We start from the raw sequence: 23,903 nt of genomic DNA, 5'->3' as shown, positions 1-23,903 counted from the left end.
CGGGAGGCTGTCTGAGCGTGCTATGCATAGGTGGGCTTCTTTTTACTGGTTTCGGTTTCCTGCTTTCTTGTACGATTACACGATTTCATGTCTTGGGAGTAAGGGCACAGTCACGGTCAAGAACGGTGGTGGGGGAGTTGTAGATAGACCTGATACCCCTATATCATACGTTGAACTTATATCACTACGACCACGTAGCTCGCAATCGATCAGATCGTCAATCCAGTTTGATCGGCTACAGCGTTAGAATCTTTCCACTAGTTGAGGCTTGGGCGGGCAGTCTGCGGAGCCCAGCCTTGCCTAAGATTTTTTTTCATCGTAGATCTTCAGTGGCAGACCCAGAGTCTCGTTGGAGAAACCTCCGGACTGGCGATTCCCGCTGGGTGGCGTGTATCTACGCGACCTGAGACAGTACTGAATACCCTAGATCAAGTCAGCCACACGATCGCTTCGGCATCAACAGGCGACAGACGTTTTCTGAAACGGCGACCTTGATTCCGTAATATTTCCTTTTCGTGCTGGGTATCGTATCGGCATTACTCCTCGTCACTCTCCGACATCTGCATCTCTTCATCATCATCCTCGCTCTCGCTCTTCTCTTCTTCCTCTTCCCTTCCCCTCTTCGTCCCCTTCGCCCTGTCTTGCTCGTTCACCGGTACCGCCTTCGCAGGCGCGCTGCCGAATACCGCTGCCGCAACACCCGTTTGCTCGGTCGTTTCCAGCTGCCTCTCTGGCAGGTCGGGTTCAGGCATCTTGAACGTGCCGTCGAGCTTCGCGACGGTGTCGGATTTGGTTTTCGCGTAGCCGATGTGCTGTACGGGTAAGCCCTCAAGTACAGAACGAAAGGAGGCAAGAATGAAGGAGGCATACCATATCTTTCCCGAAGAACATGAAGCCCTCCAGTGCGCGCATAGCCTGCGTCGAGGAATCAATGTCGCGGAACACAACGTGTGCCTGGCCGCGCATCTTCGGCGTCTTAAGCGCGACTACATCCAGGATAACACCGTATGTGGCAAACAGCATGTACAGATTCCGCTTGAGGTCTTGCTTAGGGAGCTTGTCGGGGAGGTTGCGGACGTAGAGTCTGTTTCGGTAAGTCAGATATTGCGCGGCATTGAACAGCGTTGGTAGGTGGGCGTACGTTCTATTCGGCGCAATGGCGTGCACCTTTGCAGGCAGGCCGGGAGGCGGCGGTGGGCGCGCGAGAGTGGCCATCGTGTACGGCGTTGTGGGTGGACTCGTAGGCGGTGGTGAGGAATCTCCCCGCAGAAAGCTTGCATGCGCGACCTAAAATCGCGTGGTCTGTGCGGTGACCCTTGTTCGCGACTTGACCTCGTCTTTGTTGCGACGCTCTTCAATTGCTTCTTTCACTGCGACGAGAAGGATGACACACTACCCGATAAGATTCCAAGTATGATAGAAGGCCTGCGACCACGCGACAAACCTCCCGCAACACCTTCGTTTGTCCCACCGTAGCTCCGTGCCCGCTTTTGCATTGATCCAGCGCTTGGACGCTCGCCGCTCACACGCGCCTTTCACCACCTTTCTTTCAGAGCCTGGACCAACCTTACAAGACATGGGGATGTCACCTGCTTTGAGCCCAAGGCCTAACCCGCCGGGCTCACACGGTCCCGTCAACGCAGCAAAGGCGAAACCGCTCGTGCATCTTCTCAACCACAAGACCGTCCCGTCGCCGTCCCTCACCAGCGCAGCGACGACCCCCGGCGGCCCAGACGAGGGTCTGGCAGAGGAAATGAATGATGTGGTTAAGAATCAGTTCGTCTTTGGTTAGTTTGTGAGAACCTCTTCTACGGACAATTGCTCATGTGCATGCAGGGGCACGTCTTGGAGAAGGTACATACGCCACCGTCTACCGGGGACACTACCGCGAAGAACCCTCGAAGCTGGTCGCTATCAAGAAGATGAAGAAAAACACCGAATGGCAAGACGGCATCAACCTTGACTCGTTACGAGAAATGAAATACCTCGCCGAGCTGCACCACCCATACGTAATTAATCTCATCGCCGTCTTCACCACCAAAGACGAGAACATCAACCTCGTCCTCGAGCACCTGCCACGGGGCGAACTACAAGACATATGGAAAGACAAGGACATAGCCTACGGCGGTGCTGATGTAAAAGCCTGGTCAAACATGATCTGCCAAGGCGTATGGTGGCTCCACGAAAACTTCGTCCTCCACCGCGACATCAAATCCAACAACATCCTCATCGCAGCCGACAACTCCCTCAAGCTCGCGGATTTCGGTCTCGCGCGCAGCTTCGCGAACCCCGAAGCAGAAATGACCTACAACGTCATCACGCGCTTCTACCGCCCTCCAGAGCTCTTCCTCGGCTCCTCGCATTACGGCGGTTGTGTAGACATGTGGAGCGTAGGCTGCGTCATCGCGGAGCTCGCCGTCCGCGACTGGTTCCTTCCCTCTGAAACGGACCTCGCGCATCTGGGCGTTATCACTGAGGTGTTCGGCGTGCCTACGGAGTCAGACTGGCCTGGTATTAGCAAGCTCCGCTTTTGGAAAGAGCAGTTGGAAAATACGCCTGCGAAACGGCCACAGCCGTTGAGCTGGTGGCGCGGCCGCATGCCGCTTATTGGCGACGCGGGTATCGATCTTGTGCGGGGGTTGCTGACGATGAATCCGGTGAAGAGATTGACGGCGAAACAGGCGCTCGAACATCATTACTGGACTGCTGCGCCGAAGCCGCAGAAGAAGGAGAATTTGCCGAGGAAAGGGGGGAAGGAGGCGGAGAAGGCGATGGGAGAGTCCTTGAAGAGAGTCGGGGAGACGGAGGATGATAAGATGACCAAGATTGCAAGAAAGCTGGATTTTGGAGCCATGCGATGAAAAGGGATCTGGATTGGCTTTCATTTTACGAGCTGGTAAAAGCAGCAGGGTCTATGGCGTTGTATGGCGAAAGCGAATACCAGGATCGCGCATTTTGAGGCGTTTGAGGTGCGGGAGCGGGCGGCGTATATGGGCGTTCTGGTTTGCGTTGTTTCTCCCCATTTCGGACGACATTTGCAAATGAGTCGATTTAGGTATAGATATTATCAAAAGTCTCACATGCTAGACTTTACTCTTACATCCACGCGTATCCCACCCTTCTATCTATATTATCTTAGAGGCGGAATCGCATTCTAAGCCTTCGCGCACTGGGACTTGAACTACTTTAAAATGCGAGCAAGTTTTAGTCAGCTTGGAATTGGTATCAGAATTTGGAGTATATGTGACTTTTGGTGTCGGTCGTGGGAGAAAAACTGTCACGTGATTGGGTAACAACCTCATGGGGGTGGGTAATTTATGATGAGGATGTTCGGCTAGATAGACGATACTGTGTTAGGGGACTGCGCGGTAATACGCTGCTGAAGTTCTTCATTGCAATCTCTAGCCCGGACGAGGAGGTCGACAAGGCTGAGGCTGAATGCATGGGGATAGAACGTGCATGTCACACTTAGCCATTTCACTGCAACCTTAGCGCCTGCGAGGAGGTCGAGAAGGCTGACATGCACATGAGCGTTCACGTGCACCCCCGATCTGCCGTCATGTGACTGGCTGAAGCCCCATACCAGAAGCATGTTCAGTACTGCATTTTCTAGCCTGTATGAGGAGCCTGACGACGCTGAACATGAATAAAACCTGGGGGAGACAATGCTGCCACCTGAACGTCAACACTATGTTTATGTTGGTGGACAGCTTAAGATGAGGTAAATGCGATGCTTGTCAATAGCATTGTTCCCCGTGAGTGGCATTTTAAAAGGGGTAGGATGAGGGTGGGGAACGAGGGTGATGGTAAAAGGTGAGGTAGAAGATGGTGGTGGTAGCAAGTAAAAGAAGGGATAGAAGCTCATATGTGTTGGTGTTGGGTATGTAAAGAACCCCAAGCTATGGCACGGCGCGTTGACTTAATATTCATGCAGCCGCAGCACTGTAAACTTTAGTGCGGACGAGTAGGCGGATAAGGTTCGCTTCCCCACGCGATAATACTGGCTGATGAAGTACTTCACTGCAATCTTTAGCCCGGGCGAGGAGGTCGACAACGAGGATGTGGACCAGGGTGTTCACCGGTTCTGCGGCCTTCTCCAACGGGATAACATCCCCCCGCTCGAAAACTCAACGCCCAGCCAGAGGATGACAGCGAATAGTTTAGCTGCCTACTGTGTATGGTATTTCAGTTGGGCCCTTCACTGCAATGTCTAGCGCAGACGAGGACTTCGATGCTGGCAAGGAGATCCGAGGATCACGTGCTAGCCTCTGCCTTCCCTAGCTGACTACACCTTTTACCGCATCTCACCGCCGTTCTTCACCTGTCAGCTTATCAACTGCCAGGGCACACACCCAAATATCATCTGTTTGCACCTTCAATGCAGTCGCTATGTGCTTAAGCAGCGCATATCCTCCTTCACATAATCCAATAAATTGGTTGTTGGGCGATTCAATGGTAGTGGTGGGCTCGAGTATGGCGGTCTGTTCGATTTTCACTGCAATTTTGGCGTAGACGAGGGAGCTAGGGGGCCCAGGGTCTTCAGGACCGGATGATAGGGTTATGGTATAAAAGAAGAAAGCGGGGCTACGTGGAGCCCTGGTGACAAGGCTGACACGTGACTCTAGGCATCTCGAAAGTTTTCGTGTCAGGCTCTGGCGTAGAAAGAAACTAGAGTGTAGCATATCAGTTCTTCGTTGAAGGGGTGTGAAGCTGAGGTTATGGTCATGAAGTGTAACCCCGTTACTGCCTTTACAGTGATCTCGTTTACAGCTGAGGAAGGCGACGAGGCTGAGGTTTCCAGACTTTTTCCAAAACTAGTACAACGAATCATTTCCTTTGCACTGCAATCTCTAGCGCGGACGAAGAGCTTCATTTTCTACTGACAAGGCTGAAGAACTGGTCGAGATAAGAAGGGTGCCTTCAATGTCCGCAAAAATACACGTCCCTGCAATGCAATCTCAACTTAGACGAGCAGTGTAAGAGATGGGGGAATCTACAACGTAGGGGAAGAGACATAGTTGTGAGGTTGGTACGAAGACGCTCTGAGCGATGTGATCCGGCCATGTGCCATAACGGTAGCTGCTGAGGCTCATTCCCTGTGAAGACTCGCAATAGCTCGCATTGAGTCGCATCGCATCGAATCGCATCGCATTGCCTCGTAACACTGCAATTTCTAGCTCTGGGGAGGAGTCCGCCGAGATTGCGCACTTGGTTGTCTGCAGAAGGTGGTATCTTACGAAACTTGAGTTCTGCATCACTTACGGACGTGGGTTACAGTAGAAGTTCTACAGAAATTTTACATAACGGCTTTGTGGCGACTTTAAAATGAAGGGGAAAACGACGAGACCCAAGTTACCACCATTTTCTCTGAGTGAAGCTGGCGAATTTTGAAAAGTGCGTTGAGTCTCGACGAGCGGTTCGAGAATGTGGGGAAAGACCAAATAACCCAAAGAGTAAGTAGTCATGCATGTTGTTAGAACTTTATGTTCTGTGTTTGCACTGCCACATGGTAACACCGCCATCGCAAGCAATTTCGACTCATTCACACTAGTCTCGAATTGGTCAAGTCTCGAATGATTCATCCCATGCACATGCTTGGCTTCTACGAAAGCCCGAATGCCTGAGGTATATATAATGTTCGGAAAGAGAAAGATTCAAGTCATTCCAAAGCACCAATTTCACATCGAAGGCACCCATCGAATTGCCTTTACACCGAACCAAGAGAACTTGAACTATCTCAACCGATCCAACAGCTAATGGTCGGCGGAACAACTACTACTGCTACAAATACAACTACACACATGCTAAGCACAACAAAAAACACAACAACTACGGCTCAGACGACTGCTAGCAACATGAGCGAACTATTCCATGAGCAATATGACTCCACTATGGTCTCAATGGAGTTCTCAATTGAAGACACCGGCTACCCATGTCCAGAACCAGAATCCACCTCTAGTAATACCGAAGACTCGGACAACGATTCCAGCTTACCGTCCAAAGACGGCACTAGGATCCGTCTACCATCAGGCAAGACTATATCGAGGAAACCAGAAGGCCCACACACGTCCAAACATCGGCATCGAAGAACGCCATCGCCTGCGACATCAACTCATATGCACACTTCACGAAAGGTTCATGGTAATTGCGCAATGATACCGGATCCGGTCACAGTGAAGACCTCGATACCATCGCCGAAAACCAGGCTTTCACCGACACCACCAACCTCCGATTCAGAAGACGAGCCTTCTCATTCTTTAACTACACATCATCAACCTTCATCCAACTCTTTAACGCCTCACATTGGGTCCAAATCGCACCGCACCACGATACGTAGCTCCGACGCGCAAATGTTGGCTAGCCTGCCAGTATCTACACAGCGTACGCTGTTAACGACGACTAGAAAAGCGGTAGAGAGAGCAGGAAGGGAAGAGCAGGAGTATAGGAGGAAGTTGGATGGGTATGGCAATTTGAAGAGTAAGGAGAGATTCGTGAATGATGTTCCGGGCGGGAAGAGTCACAAGAATAGGTTCTTTGCACAGTGAGGGAGGAGGATAAGGGGGGAAGTGGGCTTTAGAAAGAAAATGGTTTGGAATGTATAGAAACTAATTTGCAATGCTACGAGAACTGGAATCATGGAAGTGAATCTCTGCTAATGGTATGCTTCGTTCCTAAGCAGCACCCATGGCTGGCCTAACGACGACCTTCTAACCGCGCCAGAGCCGCCTTCCGCATCGTTTCCTTGCGGATTGGGCATGGCTTCCCCGACTCAGGTCGGATGAACTCCAACTCTCCGTCAGCAGCAAGGAAACACTCAGCCTGCTGCCCATGTGCTATAACCTCCTCGAAAGATGGCAAAGGCTGGCCCACAGGCATCATCCAGGACAAGGGACGAGCAGAGGGTTCAGGTCGAGAGCGGTCTGCATTGGCATGTCTGGCATGCGTCTTGGATGGTGAAGTCTTCTCGCGAACCGCGTTAGACCGCTTCAGCTCGAAGCTCTCAAGCTCTTCAACGTGGCCTACCCGGTACCCACCCTCTCGAGGAGCGAAAAGACCGAAAGTTGGTGCCGTGTCTGACTCGACATTGTTCGCCTCGCTCACCTCGTCTAGAGACATGCCCATTTCTTGGGTACCTATGGTATCTGAAACATGATGGCCATCGAAGTTCGGCCAGAGGTCCAGATACTCGCCTGGAGCTCCGGGAACACCAGAACGAAGTGGCGTCTCATTATCGGCGTGATCTCGAGCTACAAAATCATCGCCTCGATAAAACTTCTTGCCAGTTTTCGGAGATGCAGACCACACAGACCAAGCGCGCTGGACAGGCGGATCTTTACGAGTCGGCTGATTGATACGAACATTGCCGTGAGCACGTGGAATCACCTCGCGGATGCCTGGGGAGCGAGTACTATCAGCATGATTGGCTCTAGCAACATGCGAAGCCTTGTTGTTCTTGGATTTGGTGCGGTCAGTCTTCGATCCGAACGCAGACTTGACCTTTGAGAGGAAACCCATGTTTGAGATCAAGGGTTGTTGTCTAGTCGAAGATTGCAAAACAAGCTGTTTGAACGATGGATTTCGTTGTTGCGGTTGCGAATACAACTCTGCGTTTGGGTGATGTTATGGTCCATCTCGAAGAATCGTATATAGGGGTGTGGGTGTGGGTGTTGGTGTTGGAAGGTGTAACAGGGACCAACGCTCGCTTCGCGTAGGCATAATGCGTGCAGAAATTGAATTGTGTATATACAATGCTGGAGAGTCTTATTATAGTGGAAGTACGGGCGACTACAGACCTCTTGTGAACGCACAAGGTGTACTTATAGAACGTTGAGGGTTCTATTGTCATCTAGAACATATGCCGAAGGTTTCAGCGTCGACTCACAGTGACTGGCCTGTGTCTCGCGTCGCATAGCCGTGATGCTGTCTTGCGGTGACACTTTAGCTTGGGAAGACGAACGCTCGCAATGGTCTTACACTCACAAAATCCGCCTAATACTTGTTCAAGTATGACGGAGATAAGCGCTTGCAGCATTAAGTCAATAGGTTGGATTTTCAGAAAAGCTGGGCCTTATGTTGGTCTATCCTAAAGCCTGATGGTGATGGACAAAAGAGATTAGATCACTATCCTCGTATTCAATCTGCATCATCTAGAAAGAAATCTGCATCACCTAGAAAGAAAGACTTGAATTAGATAAGTTTTATTGCATATAAATATAGCTAACACCCTTTGGGATCAATCACTCTCAGAACGTAGATCGTTAAACCGAGATCATGATTGCCAAATCTGGTGCTTTCTATTGCTGGAACTTTCAGTACCCTGTACATTCCGTATTAGGCATTACTACATCGCCATCCATCCCGTACTCAAGTGCTTGAAGCTATTAATTTGGCCTCAGACAATTCGTGAGCCTGCTCTCCATGCCCGAGTAGCTCAAAGATGTTCCAGGAATCTAGACTTCCTGACGCCCTCCAAACGCGCCAGTGTCGCCGCACGCGCGAACCTGATCTCTTCATAACTCCGCTCTGGGGAAGCTGGCCGTAGGGGACGAATGTGCGGATACTTCTGCAATTCGGGCTCAGAATAATTCAAGACCCTCTTCCGACGTACTGCACCGGTACGCTTTAGTTGCGGCTGCTCAAATGCAATGTTGGTCGAGAACGGTAGAGGTTCGGTGGGCAACATATATGAGAAAGGCGTGTCTGAGCGCTCAATTTCAGGACCCTCATTCAATGCGACCCGCGCGGAGGGTAGAGGCTTTCGACGGATTACTGGCAGAGGTTTTCGATGAATTGGTGGTAGGGGCTTTCGACGAATTGCATGTGAGCGTTGAAGGGGAAGATTGTCCGCCTGCTCAGCATGGCCTTTCCCGCAACCATTCTTGTAAGGAGCACGGAAACCGGCGAAATGGCCCTGGGCTGAACCTCGACCGTTTTGCTCATCTTGCTTCATTACGTCCGTCGCAGTCTCCAGAACTCCATACGCTGACCGGGTGGACGGCCCATGCCCGAAAGATGGTTGCGAGATCGGCGTCTGTACTGTTGCCAGGTTGGCACCGCCGAAAGTGGGTTGTTCCCGTGTATCATGGGCCGGCATAAGCGCAGTCCTGCCAATGATGTTCGCCGGATTGGGCAGGTGACCATACTGAGCAGTGGACTTATAGGTGCGATACTTGAACATCGCGATGAACCCCATATTGATCAGATGACCTGGGAAAGTGCTGGAAAGTAATGGGGCTCAACGTTTTGAAGCTGAGCGGAGTGGAGTTGTGTTTCTGTGTGCAGTTGTAAACTAAGCGATGAGCCAAGGGAAAGATATGCTGTTCACCATATGTACGAAGGAGCATCAGTGAAATTTCATGAAATAGAGCATGTCTATGCATGATGGTGAAATATTGCCCATTATCATATGGAATCATGTTAAAACATCTCAAATCTCTGAACAGGCAATTAAATCGTGTTGACGATCTCTATGTATGGCATGATAGGTGTTGTCCTACTGATGTTGAGGCGGCTGGGCGAGGTATCACAGCATCTCCACGATGTTACAACCATATTGAGGAAAATCACTCATCGACGTTTCACCAGCATTACTTACACTCGTGGGCACATAGTTCTGTTCACGCCTGATCTGTTTTAGTTGTTGGTTTCGAGATAAGAAGTTGTATGCGAAATGTCTTATTGTGTACTGTGTGCGCCAGCTGAATATTTGCATTACTACCCCTGTGAGCTGTGATTGTATCAATCAATCCTAATCATTACAACAATCTTTACAAGACAAGTCATGCATGCCATTGCCTTGTAACCTTGAGAGGCCATTAGCGACTTGTCCCAACCGTCTGAGGCACTCTCCGAACGGATACAACTATAGACGTCCTGAACGAGGTGGCTCATCATCTGAAAATGCCTCGCCCCCATTGATGATCCGAACGATGCGAAAGCGCCTGTCACCAACGACCATTATCCGAATTCCGCGCACCCTACGCATAGCCCTACCCGCCAGAATACGAACCCTACGACGTGCTGGAAGATGGGTGTTGCTGCCTTCAGCGGGTGTCTCTGGTAAAGGGAGAGGCGAGACGGTGCGAAGTGAGCAGTTGTCCTCGCTAGCAACCTCAGTGATGCGGCTCAAAGCGATAGAAGAGTAGTCCAAGACTGTAGAAGCTTCGTCTTCTCCATTAGACGCCTCGGCCCTCATCTCCTCGCGCATATTCGTGACCTCGTCGTCGCTAAATTCCATGTCTGCAACCCACTCATTGGTCGATGAGAGTCCAGACACCTGGTAGACTTTCTTCGGGCGATCGTAGCTGAAGTCGGGCGGAATCACCACCCCAGATGATGTGGTGTAAGACTTATAGGTGAACTCGAGGGGTTCCTGTATATCGGCAGATTGGGTGCGAAGATATGGTCTAGTAAGGCGGTTGCGCTCAGGTTGGATAGGCTCATTAGGGTGTTCGTAGAAAGCCTCCAGAATACGAGTCGGAGAGCGCGGTGGTGAGGAAGGCTTGCAACCATGATTTCCACGTCGACTGATGCGCAAGAGGCGTTTGAGTTTCTGGCGGAAGCCCATGGTTGCACTCTTGGGTTGAGGGGCTCAGGGTGTGATCGTGCAGGGTGCATCAAGGGAAATTGGTGTTATCAAAGCAGTAGCATGGCCTCGGCGCCTGATTGCGGCTGGCGTATGCGTGACCCTTTCGCGTGTGTGATTAGTTTTGGTGAAAGTATCCATATCGTCTAGTGTATAACGGGCCTGACTCGAAGCATCATGCAGTGCCCGAAAAACATGATCGGTGATGCCGGAATGAGACCAACATGCATGGTTAGAAGTGCATACGTATTACTTGAAGTTAATGACAGAGCATATGGATCTCTAGAAGTAAGAGCTACCCTGTGAGTGAGCTCTAGCGTGAGGATATCGTAGTATACTCCGATTTGCATCGTGTAAAGCTAGTAGAAGTATAAGCCTACAGTACAATGAGTTTTCTTCCATAGTGTGGATGAAGATTGCTCCTGCTCTGCATTGAGTTTCTGAGCAGCCCAAAGACCCATGCTAATGCAGGCCAATATGTGCATGGTGGCGATAGTAGCGTCGCCCGACGGAGTAGATGGACCGGCGCTCTCATGTAGACAGATTCCAGAATCTGTCTACTTCGAAACGGGGGATGTAGATAGGCCACCTGGCTTTTTCTGTTCGCGAGCTGCGTGGTAGCAATAGACGAAGCGACTAGATTCACATCGGCCGGACTACCTAGGTATACGACCAAAGACTGGTGCACGTGTGGGCGTTATTTGGCCCATTGTTCCTTGGCGATGATGTTTCTGCTTAGTTTGTGAGGACGCGCCAAAGCAAAAGAAAGATAATAAAAGGGGTTGCATACTGCGACCGTCTATGTCAACTTGGATCTAACACCGCAAGATTTTGTACCCGAAACGTGATAGGTTGCCTTCTAGCGAGTGCCCGAAGAGCACTGTGTGATCACAACGCATAAAAAATAGTTTCGAGTAGAGGGGTGCTTGAGGGAAAAGCTATTGTTTACTTGGTGTAGCTATCACAATGTTTAGAAGCTTTACATTTCGCTTTTACCTTGTGGTGGCAGTGCGGAAATGGTGGCAGTTTGGTTCTCAGAATATGCCCAATGGTCATGTCCAAGGAGTCACTCTTGATTCCTCTCCCTCAAGTCCCGAAGTATGATACATCAATGAGCGAATGAGAATGAGCATGCCAATTGCTACTCCTTAGCGTCGAGAACGTTCCAAGCCATTAGTCCCGCGATGACCGCTCGAGGCAGAATTGGTCGTGCGGGCCTTCTTCCCACCACGGAAGGACTTCAACCAGATGACGAAGTCGTGTGCACCAGGTATAGGACCCACTACTTCGTTCACCATATCGTGGCCCGTGGTGTTAGCATCTTTAGCGAGCAGAGTTCCTCCGAAACAGAACCAGGACTTAAGAAAGCTCATATTCCCTATCGTTTTGATGAAGGTTGATGGAAGTGTATCGGTGAGTGTAACGCTGACAGGGCCGATTATATATATTAAAGCAAAGCAATTATTACCCTTTGATACTTTTCACTTTCCATACAAGAGCGGTGATGGTCAACAACGCGGCTGAGAGCTGCATTGTTGAACCTATCAAATTATGCAATAGTAGAGTTGAGCACATGACATTAGATATCATTTTCATGTTAGTCGAGAACCCAGAACCTTATATATTGTGGTTAGCGAAATAGTGTCGAAGAAGACAATAGGATAACTGTTGTTAGCTCTGCACGGCTCATGTAGTCTGGATGTTGTCGTTGACGGTTGTGTCTCCCTTCCGTCACCATGGACCTGTAGGGTTCCCGTTTTATCAAGCTATAAAATCCGGCTTCGGCGATACTGCAACATTCGTGCATGTCGGTTCCCTTATCGCACTTATTGTAGTTGTTTGCGAATATCTGGCTGGGTGATCGGCGGTACAGTAGGTTTGCCATGGGAAAGGTCATCTCCCATTCGTTCGTTTCACGTCCAGTCTTGCGTTTTCATTGTTCTGGGCTTCTCCTTCATCTCATGTGAATCCTAATGGAGCCCTTGAGCAGCTCGTGTTGGAAAGGAAACACGAGTAAAGGCTATTTCCAGAACTCAATTATCGGATGCGCCGTGATAAGCCCTCATGTCGCATTCCATATTAGCTAGGAAGACTCGTGGCACACATCTGAGGGAAACACTGGCGATTGTCCTTGATATACCCTGCTCTTGTGTCAATCGACAGTAATGTGTCAATGAATTCCTAGCATGTCATCAAAGACAAAGGCGGAAGCCATTCCATTTCCGTCATCTCAATTTCCTTTACCACGCGCGTCAACATTATCCTGAAACAACACCGCCCCAATACACGCAACTGTTGCCATCTGTCAATATCGAATCGATGACCAAGAGGACACATGGAGGTGTTTAGTCGCCGCCACGGTTCTCGATGGTCCGACTCAGGGTCCAGGCTTGGACCAATCAGGCTAGTTGACGCGACCCCACGCGGAAACCCTCACCGCCTGCAGCTGCCCCTCCAAAACACACAAATATATCCCTTGGCCGCCGCCAACTATCCGCTCCTTGTTCAATCGCAAATCACTTAATTCATACGTGTCTTCCTAGCTCAGCGGAGTCTTTCGCATCCAATTCCGCACGCAGAATCAGAAAGGACAGAGACAATGGCTGCCGCAGCGTCCATCTACCCCCCGCTCAGGGATCGCCCGATCAAGAACACGGTCCTGCTCTTCGATGTTGACGAGACGCTCTCCAAAGCGAGGAAGGTGCGACGATACATCACCAACTCCTCGAATGTACACTAAGACCAAGTCCAGCTTGCGAAGCCGGAGATGCTTCAACTGCTCTCTGAACTCCGCCACAAGGTCGCCATCGGTTACGTAGGCGGATCCAACCTTGTCAAGCAGCAAGAGCAGCTTGGCGGCACCGTCGATGTTACTACGCTCTTCGACTTCTGCTTTTCCGAAAACGGTCTCACAGCGTACCGGTTGGGCCAGGAGCTTGCGAGCACAAGCTTCATTGGCTGGATCGGCGAGGAGAAGTATAAGCAACTGGTGAAGTGGTATGTTTCAGTCTTACGTTGTTATATGAGGGAGAATGAGGCTGATATAAAGGCGTCTAGGATCCTCCACTACATCGCCGACCTCGACATTCCCATCAAGCGCGGTACTTTCATCGAGTTCCGCAACGGCATGATCAACGTCTCCCCCATCGGCCGTAACGCGTCCGGCGACGAGCGCAACGAGTACGAGAAATACGACAAGGCCAACAACATCCGCACAACCATGATCTCCAAGCTTAAGGAGGCATTCCCCGACCTCGGCCTCACCTACTCCGTCGGCGGCCAGATCTCGTTCGACGTCTTCCCCACTGGCTGGGACAAGACATACTGCCTGCGTCACATCGAGGCCGATAAGGAGAGGGAGGATGGCGTCGAGTACAAGGTTATTCACTTCTTTGGAGATAAGGCGTACGAGGGCGGAAACGACTGGGAAATCTACAGCGATCCCAGGACGATTGGACACGCGGTGAAGGATCCTGAGGATACGTACAGGCAGTTGAAGGAGCTATTCTTCTCTTGAAGGACAGATTTTCCGGCGAGCCTGTAGTGGTGTGGGGAGAGCGATACGTGCATCATGGTGATGATTTCCATAGAGCGGTTCGCTAGATTTCCGGATACCAAATGAATGCAGCATAGCATAAACCACCATCCGCCTTCCCAAATGCAGAGATCCGCATCCTAGCTCACGGCTCGAGAGAACACGAATTACAAAGGGTCTCAAGAACGAATCGTTGGGACGTGTTGACATCTGTCTAGGCTGATAGCACCTCCTCGCCCATGCTAAGATTGCAGTGTCGAAAACAAATGATTTCGCCAAGCGATGACTTCCCTGCATCTACCTAAGGCATCAACATTCCTCATCCTCGCTAGTTTGCAGTGCAACCTCGGAAGAAACGAAACACCATACACAGGTTAGCCTTGTCGCCCCTACAATCCCTTTGTAGAAACCAGCATAGCTCTGTTCTTGTATGTGACCATGGTCGGCCCGCAGTTGCATGCGAAAGCTCAGCGCTAAAACTCGTACTCATTGGGGCGGAACGTTACAGTGAGAGTTACACACGTCCTTTGTTAATGAGGTTTTCATCCTGTCGGGGTGCAATGCGATTCAACTGCATGTGAGAGGGAGTGAGGTAGAGAGGTAGAGAGACAGAGAGAGACACAGAGAGAGACAGAGAGAGAGGATACTGCGACCGCACCCATATTCGAAAACATCATCGAAACAAAAATCTTGTGGTTCATTTTATTACAGGGGCAGCAATACGTCAGACTGCGGGGACACGACTTGAAAGACAAGGACCTCAGATATTACATACCAAACCCTAACCCAAAATGCCCTCATCAGGTGCAATCGCACTCGTGAGTTGGCCTATCGAGCGGGAGTAGGCAAGCGACCCATGTCCAGCAGCCCCACCAGTGAGCGTGTTGGTCGTTCAGGCAGCGACAAGCAACAGTTCCTTGCTAGCACTAGAGATTGCGGCGTAGTTTCTCGAGCGTTGAAACCATTACAGAACGTTCGAAATCCCACGACTTCTGAAATACTACCGCCCAACTTAGCCTCTTCTGTCATTCTTGCGTCTTAGTTAGGCGTCGATATATTTCCGAAAAGCGATCAGCTCGTACCTGCAGCCAACCACCTACAAAATAGCTCTCGACCCAGAAACCGGCATCAGGCGAGTTGAATCTGCAACGGCACTATGGACAAAATAGGCGACTTTCAATACATGACTCCTACCGAATTCGCGAAAGGAGAAGTGCCATGGTGTTTGCAACCAGAAGATATCCCGGCGACCTCAGACGCCGAGCGAGAACGTTTGGAAGAATCTAGACGTGTGTGGCTCCAACTGATTAACACTCGCATTGATTCATACGAGATAACTCCAATTAAACATGACATCCCATCGTCGCCACTTATGGCTGAGGCAAGCTCCGATTTCAATGTCGGCTCAGCCAGCAACCGCGTTTTCAGAATCGCAGAACTCCTGGAAAAGAGACTCCGCCACGCCAACAGCTCGGTACACCTCATCGCTTTGAGTGTCTCTCATGAGTGGAGAGATGTAGCTCTTTATATCATGCGACCATCCAGCGTAGCCAATGATTTCGCTCATGCCTACCCCTGCCCGCCCGTCAAATTTGGTGATCGAATTCCCGAACAGCTCAATAACTGGCTGCCTGCCACGACCGAAGAGTTCGACGACCTTTTAGCGGAACTCGAGCTAAATCTGCCATGGGATCGCGACGGCATATATCGAAGCATGGACCGCTTCCAAATGTCCGACAGGCCAAACATCATCAAAACAGTCTGCTTCCCGGGACGAATAACCATGGCATCGAATGCAACTTCCCGCCAGGTTTATGCACCCCAAGTTTTCTCCTCCGAGCAGTTGATGGGAGTCGACATCGATGTGAATCTCCATTATCACTGTAGGCGCGTCTATGTGCCGAAGTGGGTCGATGTCACGCAGTTCAGGTTGAATCCGTATTTTGCGAACTTATTTCAAGATGCATTTGAAACTATCAATGGTCTATATGAAATCAGTCTCCAACCTCCATGCCCCACGGACAGTGGGTCGACTTGGGACTCGTTGCCTCCAGCGGCTATGAACTACCTCGCCACCCAATTCCTCACGCAGCCACCAGTCATCTCCCTCAACGTCAGCACCTGGATCCCAATGATGAACAAGCCACGAGTGCGCAAAGCCCTCCATATCATCAACGTGCGAAACGAAGACGGCATCCGCGTTTCGGAACTAATAGCAGCAATGAAAGCAGCCTCAGGACTAGCTGTCGAGCACTGGAAACATTGGGCAAGACTACTACGTGTGGCAGTCCAGAACGGTCACCCGAAACAGGATTTTTGGATTGTGGACGGAAGACCAAAGCTGCTTGTATCGGTGGATCCATTTTCGAGCGAAGAGTTGAGCGAGACGTCGCTGCATTATCTTACCTGCATGCATGCACTTCCGGGGAGGGATAAGCGTCAGGAAGAATGGATACCGAGGGGATTATGGCACTCTGAGATACCGGGGTAGCTGCAGTAATCGTGGTGTTCATAAGGGCATTGGAGTACAATGCGACGGGTAGCCAACAGGGCAACCCAGCCAGGATGCACATAACGTTCTGTTCTGAATTATAGCACATCGCGAGCACATCACAGAGCCTATATGCTCATGGCAGCGCGTATGAGCCTACCAGCTCGAACTACATTGGTTGCCAGCTCTCCGGCTAAAGCAGGCCAATATGCGTCGAGGCATTAAATTGTACTGTGATCACAGTCCCTGCGCAAAGGTACTGCTGCCTAGAGCCGGGATGCCATGCAAGGCTGAGTTGTGGGCAGTTTTCCGGTCAACACCTGCTCTTGCGACAGCCCTAGCCTGGTCTCCAATGGCCTTGTCGGCTAATTGATGCCTAAGGCATCAACACCTCCTCGTCGGGGCTAAAGATTGCAGTGCAATTGGGGGCTTGGGTGATGTAGTCCTCTCAGCTCAGCCTCACTCCATACCCGGTCAACCCAGATAGGCTCTTGCTCGAGGCATAATCACCTCCTCGTCAAGGCTAAGAATGCAGTGCAGGCTGAGATGATTGGGCGCGAAAATTCTGGACAAGTACTTATCCACCACCTCCTCGTCCACGCTACAAATTGCAGTGAAGCAAGCCATCTCTTCCCCCCCTATTCGCTGAGCCCATCCCATACCCATCTTTCCATCCTAGTCTGACGCTAACCTACACCTCCTCGTCGGGGCTAAAGATTGCAGTGTCGCCCTCGGTGAGCTGTCCACGATGCTAAAAACGGAAAGGAACGAGGCCTCACATACTATGATATAACCAAAAATTTCCCGAAGTAGACTTAGCGTAGATATTCGTACTTTTTTACATATCTACTCGCATCATATCTTTGCTTGTTATCATAAGATTTGGCAGAAAGAAATATACTTATAAAGCTGCTGCCTCCCTAGCCATCTTCGCCTTTTCCACCTTCTAGAACTTGCTTCGCACCTCCCCGCTACCAAATTTTCCAGGTTTATGGCTGGCAAGCTTTTCGATGGAGGCAGACGTTGCGGGAAGCCAACAGGCATCATTGGGATCTCGTGGGAGGGTTGCTGAAAGTTCGCCTACCTCCTCGTTGGCGCTAAAGATTGCAGTGTAGGAAACCTTGAACACACTGTACAAAAAGGACATGATGGCCCCCTCGGGCGTCGGGCTAAGGATTGCGGTGCAGTTCACCTTCCTGATTAGTGCGGCAGCCTTTCTGCCTGAGGCACGCATACCTGCTCGTCGGGGCTAAAGATTGCAGTGAAAGTTGAAAACCCCCCTGCTTCCTGAAGCGAACACTAAAAAGAAAAAATATGCCTGACCATTTTCCCACTTACATCCACCCTCTAATTCCACATCTCAAAACCAATGGTGCGTTAACCCAATTTCCAGTAGCTCACAACATTCATATGCTTAACTACAATTGAAATTGAACTCCTATCGTCGTCTGAGTCGTCACACCTCTTCGTCAGGGCTAAGAATTGCAGTGTCGTGACGCACCACTTGACTTCGCCTCACCCACATTGATAAAACCCTAACCCACCACCTCCCCGGCGGGGCTAAAGATTGCAGTGAAAGTGTGTTGTTGCCTGAAGCAGTCATACCTGCTCGTCGGGGCTAAAGATTGCAGTGACCTCTTCGTGGGTGCTAAGAATTGCAGTGAAATGAAGTTCACCTGAGCCACGTAGCTAGAAATCCTGATTAGTGCGGCAGCCTTGCTGCCTAAGGCAGTCATACCTACTCGTCGGGGCTAAAGATTGCAGTGAAATACGGATTGCAATGAAAAGTGTACTTCATTAGGGGATTTCCGACCTTAGCTCCTCGCCTACGCTAATTCTGCAGTGCAAGAATAGGGCTGAACCGGTCAATCTAAATAGGCTCATGCTCGAGGGATCAACGCCTCCCCGTCCACGCTAAAGATTGTAGTGAAGAATCGCACTGCAAATTATATCCCCGAGGAGAAGTCCACCCGGTGGAATGGTCACATTCAAACAGATGAGTGAGCCCTAACCCACCACCTCCCCATACGGGCTAAAGATTACAGTGTCAATGTGGACATGACACACCGCACCCCTGCTTCCCCACAGCTCAAAACCGGTGTAGACCAACCCAAGTTTCCAAAAACGAACAAACATTCATATGCTAAACTACACTTGATAGAAAACATCAGCGTGGGTATCCATACTCCTCATATCACATGTTCATAATCACCACCAACTTTGATCCTCCAAATCCCTTTCCCCCAAAGAAAAAAGATACAAAACCCCACAACCAGCCAAAACGCCCCCTTCCACTTACTCAATACCCACCCACCCCTTCCACTTAATACTTCCTCCTCACCCTCTCCGCCAAACTACTCCCACCATCCTCCTCCACCGTCGCCGGCGTCTGCACCTCCTCTCCCTCCGATGCCCCCTCCTCCTCCTATTATGACTAACATTACTCGCACTATCATCAGGCCCAATCTCACTCCTTTCATCCCCCAACCCCTCCTGCTCAACCACACTCGCCGGCGTCCCCATCCGCACCTCAATATCCGCCGGCCTCCTCGCCTGCGCAACCATAGACAGCGCAGCCCCACGCTCCCGCATGCGCCTTCGCACATTCTCAGCCGCAACGTGCAGCGCTTCGAACGCATCTTCCATGGCTTCCATGCCGAGGTAGATCTCACGCTCTACCTCAGCGAGGACCGCGATTTCCGTCTCTTCGTCGATTTGCACGGGGGCAGGGCCAGCGGTACCTGGTCTTGCGCTGCCCGGGCGTGCAGATCCCGGCCGCGGACTCATCATCGGCGCGCCAAATGGCGACGCAAAGCGCTGCGGGCCGTTAAGCGTCGGGACTTCACCCGAGGGCGTGCGCGACGCCGAAGGCGAGGGTTCGGCGCCGGACCAGAGGAAGCCGTCGAAGCGGCCCGAGACGAGGATTTCCCACTCGTGCTTTGTGACGGCCGAGAGGGTCGCGAGGGTGTTATGCGTGTCGGGGTTGCGGAGCATGTACATGACGACTAGTTGGTCGCGAGGCGGAGAGTAGAGTCTGTACAGTCTTTGTAGTGCCAAGGCGGCTTTCGTGATGTACGGTGGTGTAGGTCTGCTGTCTTTTGTAGCGCGAGGATGAGGCATGATGTCCATGCCCCAAAGCACGGCATAGAACAGCGGGCGTTGCGTCTGGTCTAGACGAGTGAGCATGGCGAAGGTCAGCGTTTCGTCGTCGGCGTCTTCGGGAATCGCTTCCTGTTGGTTAGACAGCCAGGACTGGACTGCGGTTTTGGTCTTGCGGGATTGCTGTTGGTAGTGTTCGCGGTATTGCTCCGGCACATCGACATCAATACGTTGGCAGGGTGGCTCTAGGTCAGCGATACCAAGGCCATTTGATGGAGCTGCAGATACAGGCGGCCATGGAGGGAGGTCACATCGTCCAGATACCAGTTCGAGGATTTCGCCCCAATTTACGCCAGCTTGGTCTTCGTGAATTGGTTTGTCGAGACACATGATGCACGGACACTCTTCTGACGATATGTTGCGCGCAAAGACTGCTTCGAGCCGGTCGAGCAGACGACGGGCTATAGAACGGTAGCCTGTAGCGACCGCCAACGAACCGCTGGTGTCCATGACTGCATTGTAGTCGTCCAGCAGTTTTTGCAGTGGATTGAAGAACGTTCGAGCGTCATGTGTTTGCGGTCCGGACACACGGGGCGACATGTACTGAGAATAAGCAGGTACTGGTGTGCCATCCATCGCGGCTAGTAGAGTGCGAGGGACTGGCTGCTTCAGACCTCCATTTTGGAGCAGATAATCCACTCTGGGTGGATCCATCATGGCTGGTGGTGGCGGAGGGGGAGGCGGCGTGAGAGGAGATTCATTATAGGCAGAGTCTACTGACTGAGTGCGGGAGAGGGGGTCAGTAATGATCTCAACGAAAGGTCTCTCAGGCACCTTCTTCGCTGAAAGGACGGTGGGAATGGCTGAATGCTGCGTTGGTGTGCGCGGTGAGGAGTCCATCACAGAATCGGGCGAGACTTCAGAATTGGTGGGTGACGGGTCCACTCTGCGGGATGGTTGACGTTCTGGCAGCACTGACGTGAAGTCGGAACCAGTCGACTGCGTGACTTCGGAGGCCTGACGCGAGCGTGCTCTTACGGTCGTTGACGGTGCTGTTCCTGATGCTCGCGCATTTGAAGGGCTGGCTGTCTTCAATCGTGGTGGTGGAGCTTTGGGTGGCGCTGGTGGTGCTCTTGTCGGAGGGGCTTTCGGGGACTTTGCGCGTACAGTGCTGGGCTGGCTGCTGGTCGTCGATGTGAATTCCGTGCTGTCGATGTCTGCATCTCTGATGCTCGAGCGTGACGCCGCCCCAGTCCGTGGATCAGGCGTCAAGCGGGTGCCGCTGTCGACACTTTGCCTGCCTGATGCCATCTCTCTATGTAGCTCATCAGCATTCCTCCGCATGCTGTTCCTACTGGCCGTCTTCCTGAGATCTGCGCCATTGCTGGCGGTGACCGGTGGGCTGGGAGGTGCCCGCGTCGGCGCAGGTGGTGACTTATTCTCCTTCTGCTCGTCGTCGACATCGGTGGGCTCAGGCGTGAATGGCGAAGATGTCCGATCAACGGGCCCTTCGCGCTTGTAAATGTTCTCCTTGGCGTGCGTCCTCGACAATGTGGGATACCCCAGGCTCGTCCGCGAGCCGTTCAGCGAGCTGGTGCCCATTGAGCTCCTGCGCTCCATCTCCGGCACGACTGCCATTTTGTGCGATTTGGGAGCCGACGTGGACGAGGGACGGGGACGCTCGCCCAGCTCAGTGACGTCCTCCTTGGAAGGGTTGGAGCGGGGCTTGCGGGTGCTGCCCGACGACCTCGAGGACTTGCTGCTCCTGTGACGCTCCCTGTCCTTGTCCTTCTCGCGGTCGCGGTCCTTGGACTTGGGGCTTTTGCGCTCCCCTTCCGGATCCTTCTTGCGCCGTCGCGACGATTCGGACGAGCTTAGCATGGTGTATGTCGGAACTGCTCAGCAGGCCAGCTGTGCCGCAGCGAGACGAAGTTGTGGTGCGTGTTCGTGGTGCACAAGCGCGGCTGCCAGGCTGTGCTATTGGGCTCGTTTGGACATGTGCGGAGACGGGCGCGCCTATCAACGGGGCAGGCCAGACATCTACTTTCAGCGTGTGCGGTGCGGTGGGCAGCGGATGGGAAGCGGTCGGGAGTATTAGCTGCTGTACGGTGTATGTGGGCGGTGTCTGTCGTTCGCTGTCGGTGGGCTCAGCATGTGTTCTGACGTGTAAAGCCCCAAGCCGACCAAGCAAGGCAGCGTCTAGGCGATCGACGGAAGCCACCCGCCTTTAGTCCCGAACCAGCCTCCTTGAACATCAAACACCAGTAAACAATCTATGCACCTCAACTATCCCTCAGTGTCAGATCAAGCACTTGAACGACCGACTGCCATCAGGCTTCACCGCTCCTACTATTGAGGAGTCCGACATCCCAGCCCCACCCAGCGGCTGCTAGGTGAGAGGGTGCAGCATGATCACTGATTGGCTCGAGCACTTGGAGGACCGCCAGCGCATCCCTGCACATACAATCTGGCCGTGATCCAGGTTGATGGTCCGATGTCTTTTCATCTTTATTTAGATCGAAAGAGAGATAATGATATTGGAGGTCGGCTGTTCGAATAGCAGGGGAAACAACAACCATTACCCATCCCTTGAGCCCACGTATACCGGCTCCCGACCGAATATCCAGACACAGCCAACACGCATTGCCTATATACAAGCAAAAAACAGAGACGTGGGTCATGCCGTCGTAACACGTGCAACAAATAGAAAATTACCAAATCTCTTCAGAGCACCTCGTGGAACTTCGAGTCCCTGACAGGACTCCCGCTGTTCCTCGCGTTGATATCCGTCCCAAAGCTCGGGGGCGGCGCGAGATTCTCGTTGAAGGTGTCCCTAGCCTCTTCATAATTGCTCAACTCGGACACTTTCGACTCTTGCGACACATTACGCTCCATGGGCCGACCTCTGGCTGAGTGAGTGGACAAAGAGGAGACGTCCGAGTGGCCGCCGTCCTCGTCATTAACGTTGGGTATATGATTAGGGGCCGGGCTACCGTGGGTGGACTCATGGTTCGATTGAGGGTTTGATTCCGAGTTGCGGAGAGTGGCGCCACCGATGAAGCCGGGTTCAGAGGTGTGCTTGGAGCGGCGCTTGAACTTGCTGAAGAGGCCCGTCAGGCGTTTCTTTGTCGGCGATGTTGGTGACGTCGGAGAGTTTGAAGAGTCATCCTTGGCCGTGGATGGGCGGGGAGCTGATGTCCCGTCTTCCGTTGCAGATGTGCGTACAGCCGCGGGCTCCTCACCAGATGTCCGACCGGCCGATGTAGGATCACGGTAGAGATCGTCGCTCTCCTCAACGGCGGACTTGTCGGAAGCTGGAGACGTTACAGCTGCGGCTGGCGATGTGACAGCAGCAGTCCCGGTTGTTGCACCCATTGCTGCAGTGCCCAGCGCTGCTCCACCCGTCGCCACTTGGTCGTGCTCATGCTCCGCGGGAGCTTCTCGAGATTTCCGTTTCTGCTCCTTTGCCAGGCGCTTCTCTTCGGCCTTCTTGTCCTTTTCGGCCGCCTTTTCTTGCTTGAGGGCCTTCTTCTCCTCGGCTACATCACATCAGAGTTGAGTCATTACGCTCGTAGACATCACTTACCCTTGGAGGCTTTCTCTTCAGCCTTGATCTCAGCAGCACGCTCATGCTCAATTTGCTGCTGTCGCTTCTCCTCCGCCAACTCTAAACGCCGCTCCTCTTCTTCGGCCAGCCGCTTCTCAGTCTTCTCGTTGATCTCATCGAGCGTCGGTTGCATTCTGGCCTGAGCAATTGCATCAATCTCAGACTGATCCATGAATTTGCCGTGGCCGATGTGGACCTTGCCATGGTTTTCCATGCGGGCTTCGCTGTTCGCCGCAGCTCGAGCTCTAGCTTTGGCATCCCAATCCTCCACCATGGCCGGAGTGAACTTGCCCGTCTCATCATATATCTTCTTATCAATTCCGGCCATCTGCAGTTGTACCTTTCGTTGTGCAGCCTCAAGTAGGTATCTGCGGTCCTGTTCTCGCTTCTTCTCATCGACCTAGAGGGTAAAGAGGGCACATTAGCAAGCGGCTTTGATTGCGTACGAAGGACGTATCATGCACGCTGGGCATTTGTTGATTACATACCTGAGCAATACCCTTGTTGAGCTGAGACATCTGGGCACGTATCCGCCGAGACTGCATCTCATCATCGGAGTCTGAATCGCCGATTTCCGGGTTGCTAG

General features: G+C 52.0%; 8 protein-coding genes across 8 annotated transcripts; 3 read left to right on the top strand and 5 right to left on the bottom strand.

The window, feature by feature from the left end:
* Window positions 1-536: 536 nt before the first annotated feature.
* On the bottom strand, window positions 537-1,023 carry N0V89_012587 (uncharacterized protein; the record flags this gene model as incomplete). The annotated part of the gene is made up of 2 exons (XM_056221308.1): window positions 537-915; window positions 1,019-1,023. 2 exons carry the CDS (start codon window positions 1,021-1,023, stop codon window positions 537-539), a joined length of 384 nt encoding a protein of 127 aa, XP_056065295.1.
* A 553-nt stretch (window positions 1,024-1,576) lies between these two features.
* On the top strand, window positions 1,577-2,861 carry KIN28 (TFIIH complex serine/threonine-protein kinase subunit kin28; the record flags this gene model as incomplete). Its single annotated transcript, XM_056221307.1, has 2 exons — window positions 1,577-1,787; window positions 1,837-2,861. The coding sequence occupies 2 exons, from the start codon at window positions 1,577-1,579 to the stop codon at window positions 2,859-2,861; spliced, it is 1,236 nt and encodes a 411-aa protein (XP_056065294.1).
* A 3,832-nt stretch (window positions 2,862-6,693) lies between these two features.
* N0V89_012585 (uncharacterized protein) lies at window positions 6,694-7,515 on the bottom strand (the record flags this gene model as incomplete). The annotated part of the gene is made up of 2 exons (XM_056221306.1): window positions 6,694-7,394; window positions 7,512-7,515. The coding sequence occupies 2 exons, from the start codon at window positions 7,513-7,515 to the stop codon at window positions 6,694-6,696; spliced, it is 705 nt and encodes a 234-aa protein (XP_056065293.1).
* A 5,669-nt stretch (window positions 7,516-13,184) lies between these two features.
* Window positions 13,185-14,102, top strand: PMM1 (Phosphomannomutase 1; the record flags this gene model as incomplete). The annotated part of the gene is made up of 2 exons (XM_056221305.1): window positions 13,185-13,286; window positions 13,338-14,102. The coding sequence occupies 2 exons, from the start codon at window positions 13,185-13,187 to the stop codon at window positions 14,100-14,102; spliced, it is 867 nt and encodes a 288-aa protein (XP_056065292.1).
* Window positions 14,103-15,338: 1,236 nt separating this feature from the next.
* N0V89_012583 (uncharacterized protein) lies at window positions 15,339-16,611 on the top strand (the record flags this gene model as incomplete). The annotated part of the gene is made up of 2 exons (XM_056221304.1): window positions 15,339-15,343; window positions 15,408-16,611. The coding sequence occupies 2 exons, from the start codon at window positions 15,339-15,341 to the stop codon at window positions 16,609-16,611; spliced, it is 1,209 nt and encodes a 402-aa protein (XP_056065291.1).
* A 2,323-nt stretch (window positions 16,612-18,934) lies between these two features.
* Window positions 18,935-21,591, bottom strand: N0V89_012582 (uncharacterized protein; the record flags this gene model as incomplete). The annotated part of the gene is given in 2 exon segments (XM_056221303.1): window positions 18,935-19,036; window positions 19,051-21,591. The coding sequence occupies 2 exon segments, from the start codon at window positions 21,589-21,591 to the stop codon at window positions 18,935-18,937; spliced, it is 2,643 nt and encodes an 880-aa protein (XP_056065290.1).
* Window positions 21,592-22,434: 843 nt separating this feature from the next.
* EIS1_2 (Eisosome assembly protein) lies at window positions 22,435-23,085 on the bottom strand (the record flags this gene model as incomplete). The annotated part of the gene is made up of 2 exons (XM_056221302.1): window positions 22,435-23,024; window positions 23,082-23,085. 2 exons carry the CDS (start codon window positions 23,083-23,085, stop codon window positions 22,435-22,437), a joined length of 594 nt encoding a protein of 197 aa, XP_056065289.1.
* Window positions 23,086-23,288: 203 nt separating this feature from the next.
* Window positions 23,289-23,790, bottom strand: EIS1_1 (Eisosome assembly protein; the record flags this gene model as incomplete). Its single annotated transcript, XM_056221301.1, has 2 exons — window positions 23,289-23,717; window positions 23,782-23,790. 2 exons carry the CDS (start codon window positions 23,788-23,790, stop codon window positions 23,289-23,291), a joined length of 438 nt encoding a protein of 145 aa, XP_056065288.1.
* Between the last annotated feature and the right edge of the window lie 113 nt (window positions 23,791-23,903).

The sequence above is a fragment of the Didymosphaeria variabile genome (genome assembly GCF_027946475.1).
Source record: "Didymosphaeria variabile strain IMI 356815 chromosome Unknown scaffold_10, whole genome shotgun sequence".
Taxonomy (NCBI): domain Eukaryota; kingdom Fungi; phylum Ascomycota; class Dothideomycetes; order Pleosporales; family Didymosphaeriaceae; genus Didymosphaeria; species Didymosphaeria variabile.
The sequence above is the reverse complement of the archived record's forward strand: the minus strand, read 5'-3'. Positions and strand labels throughout refer to the sequence as shown.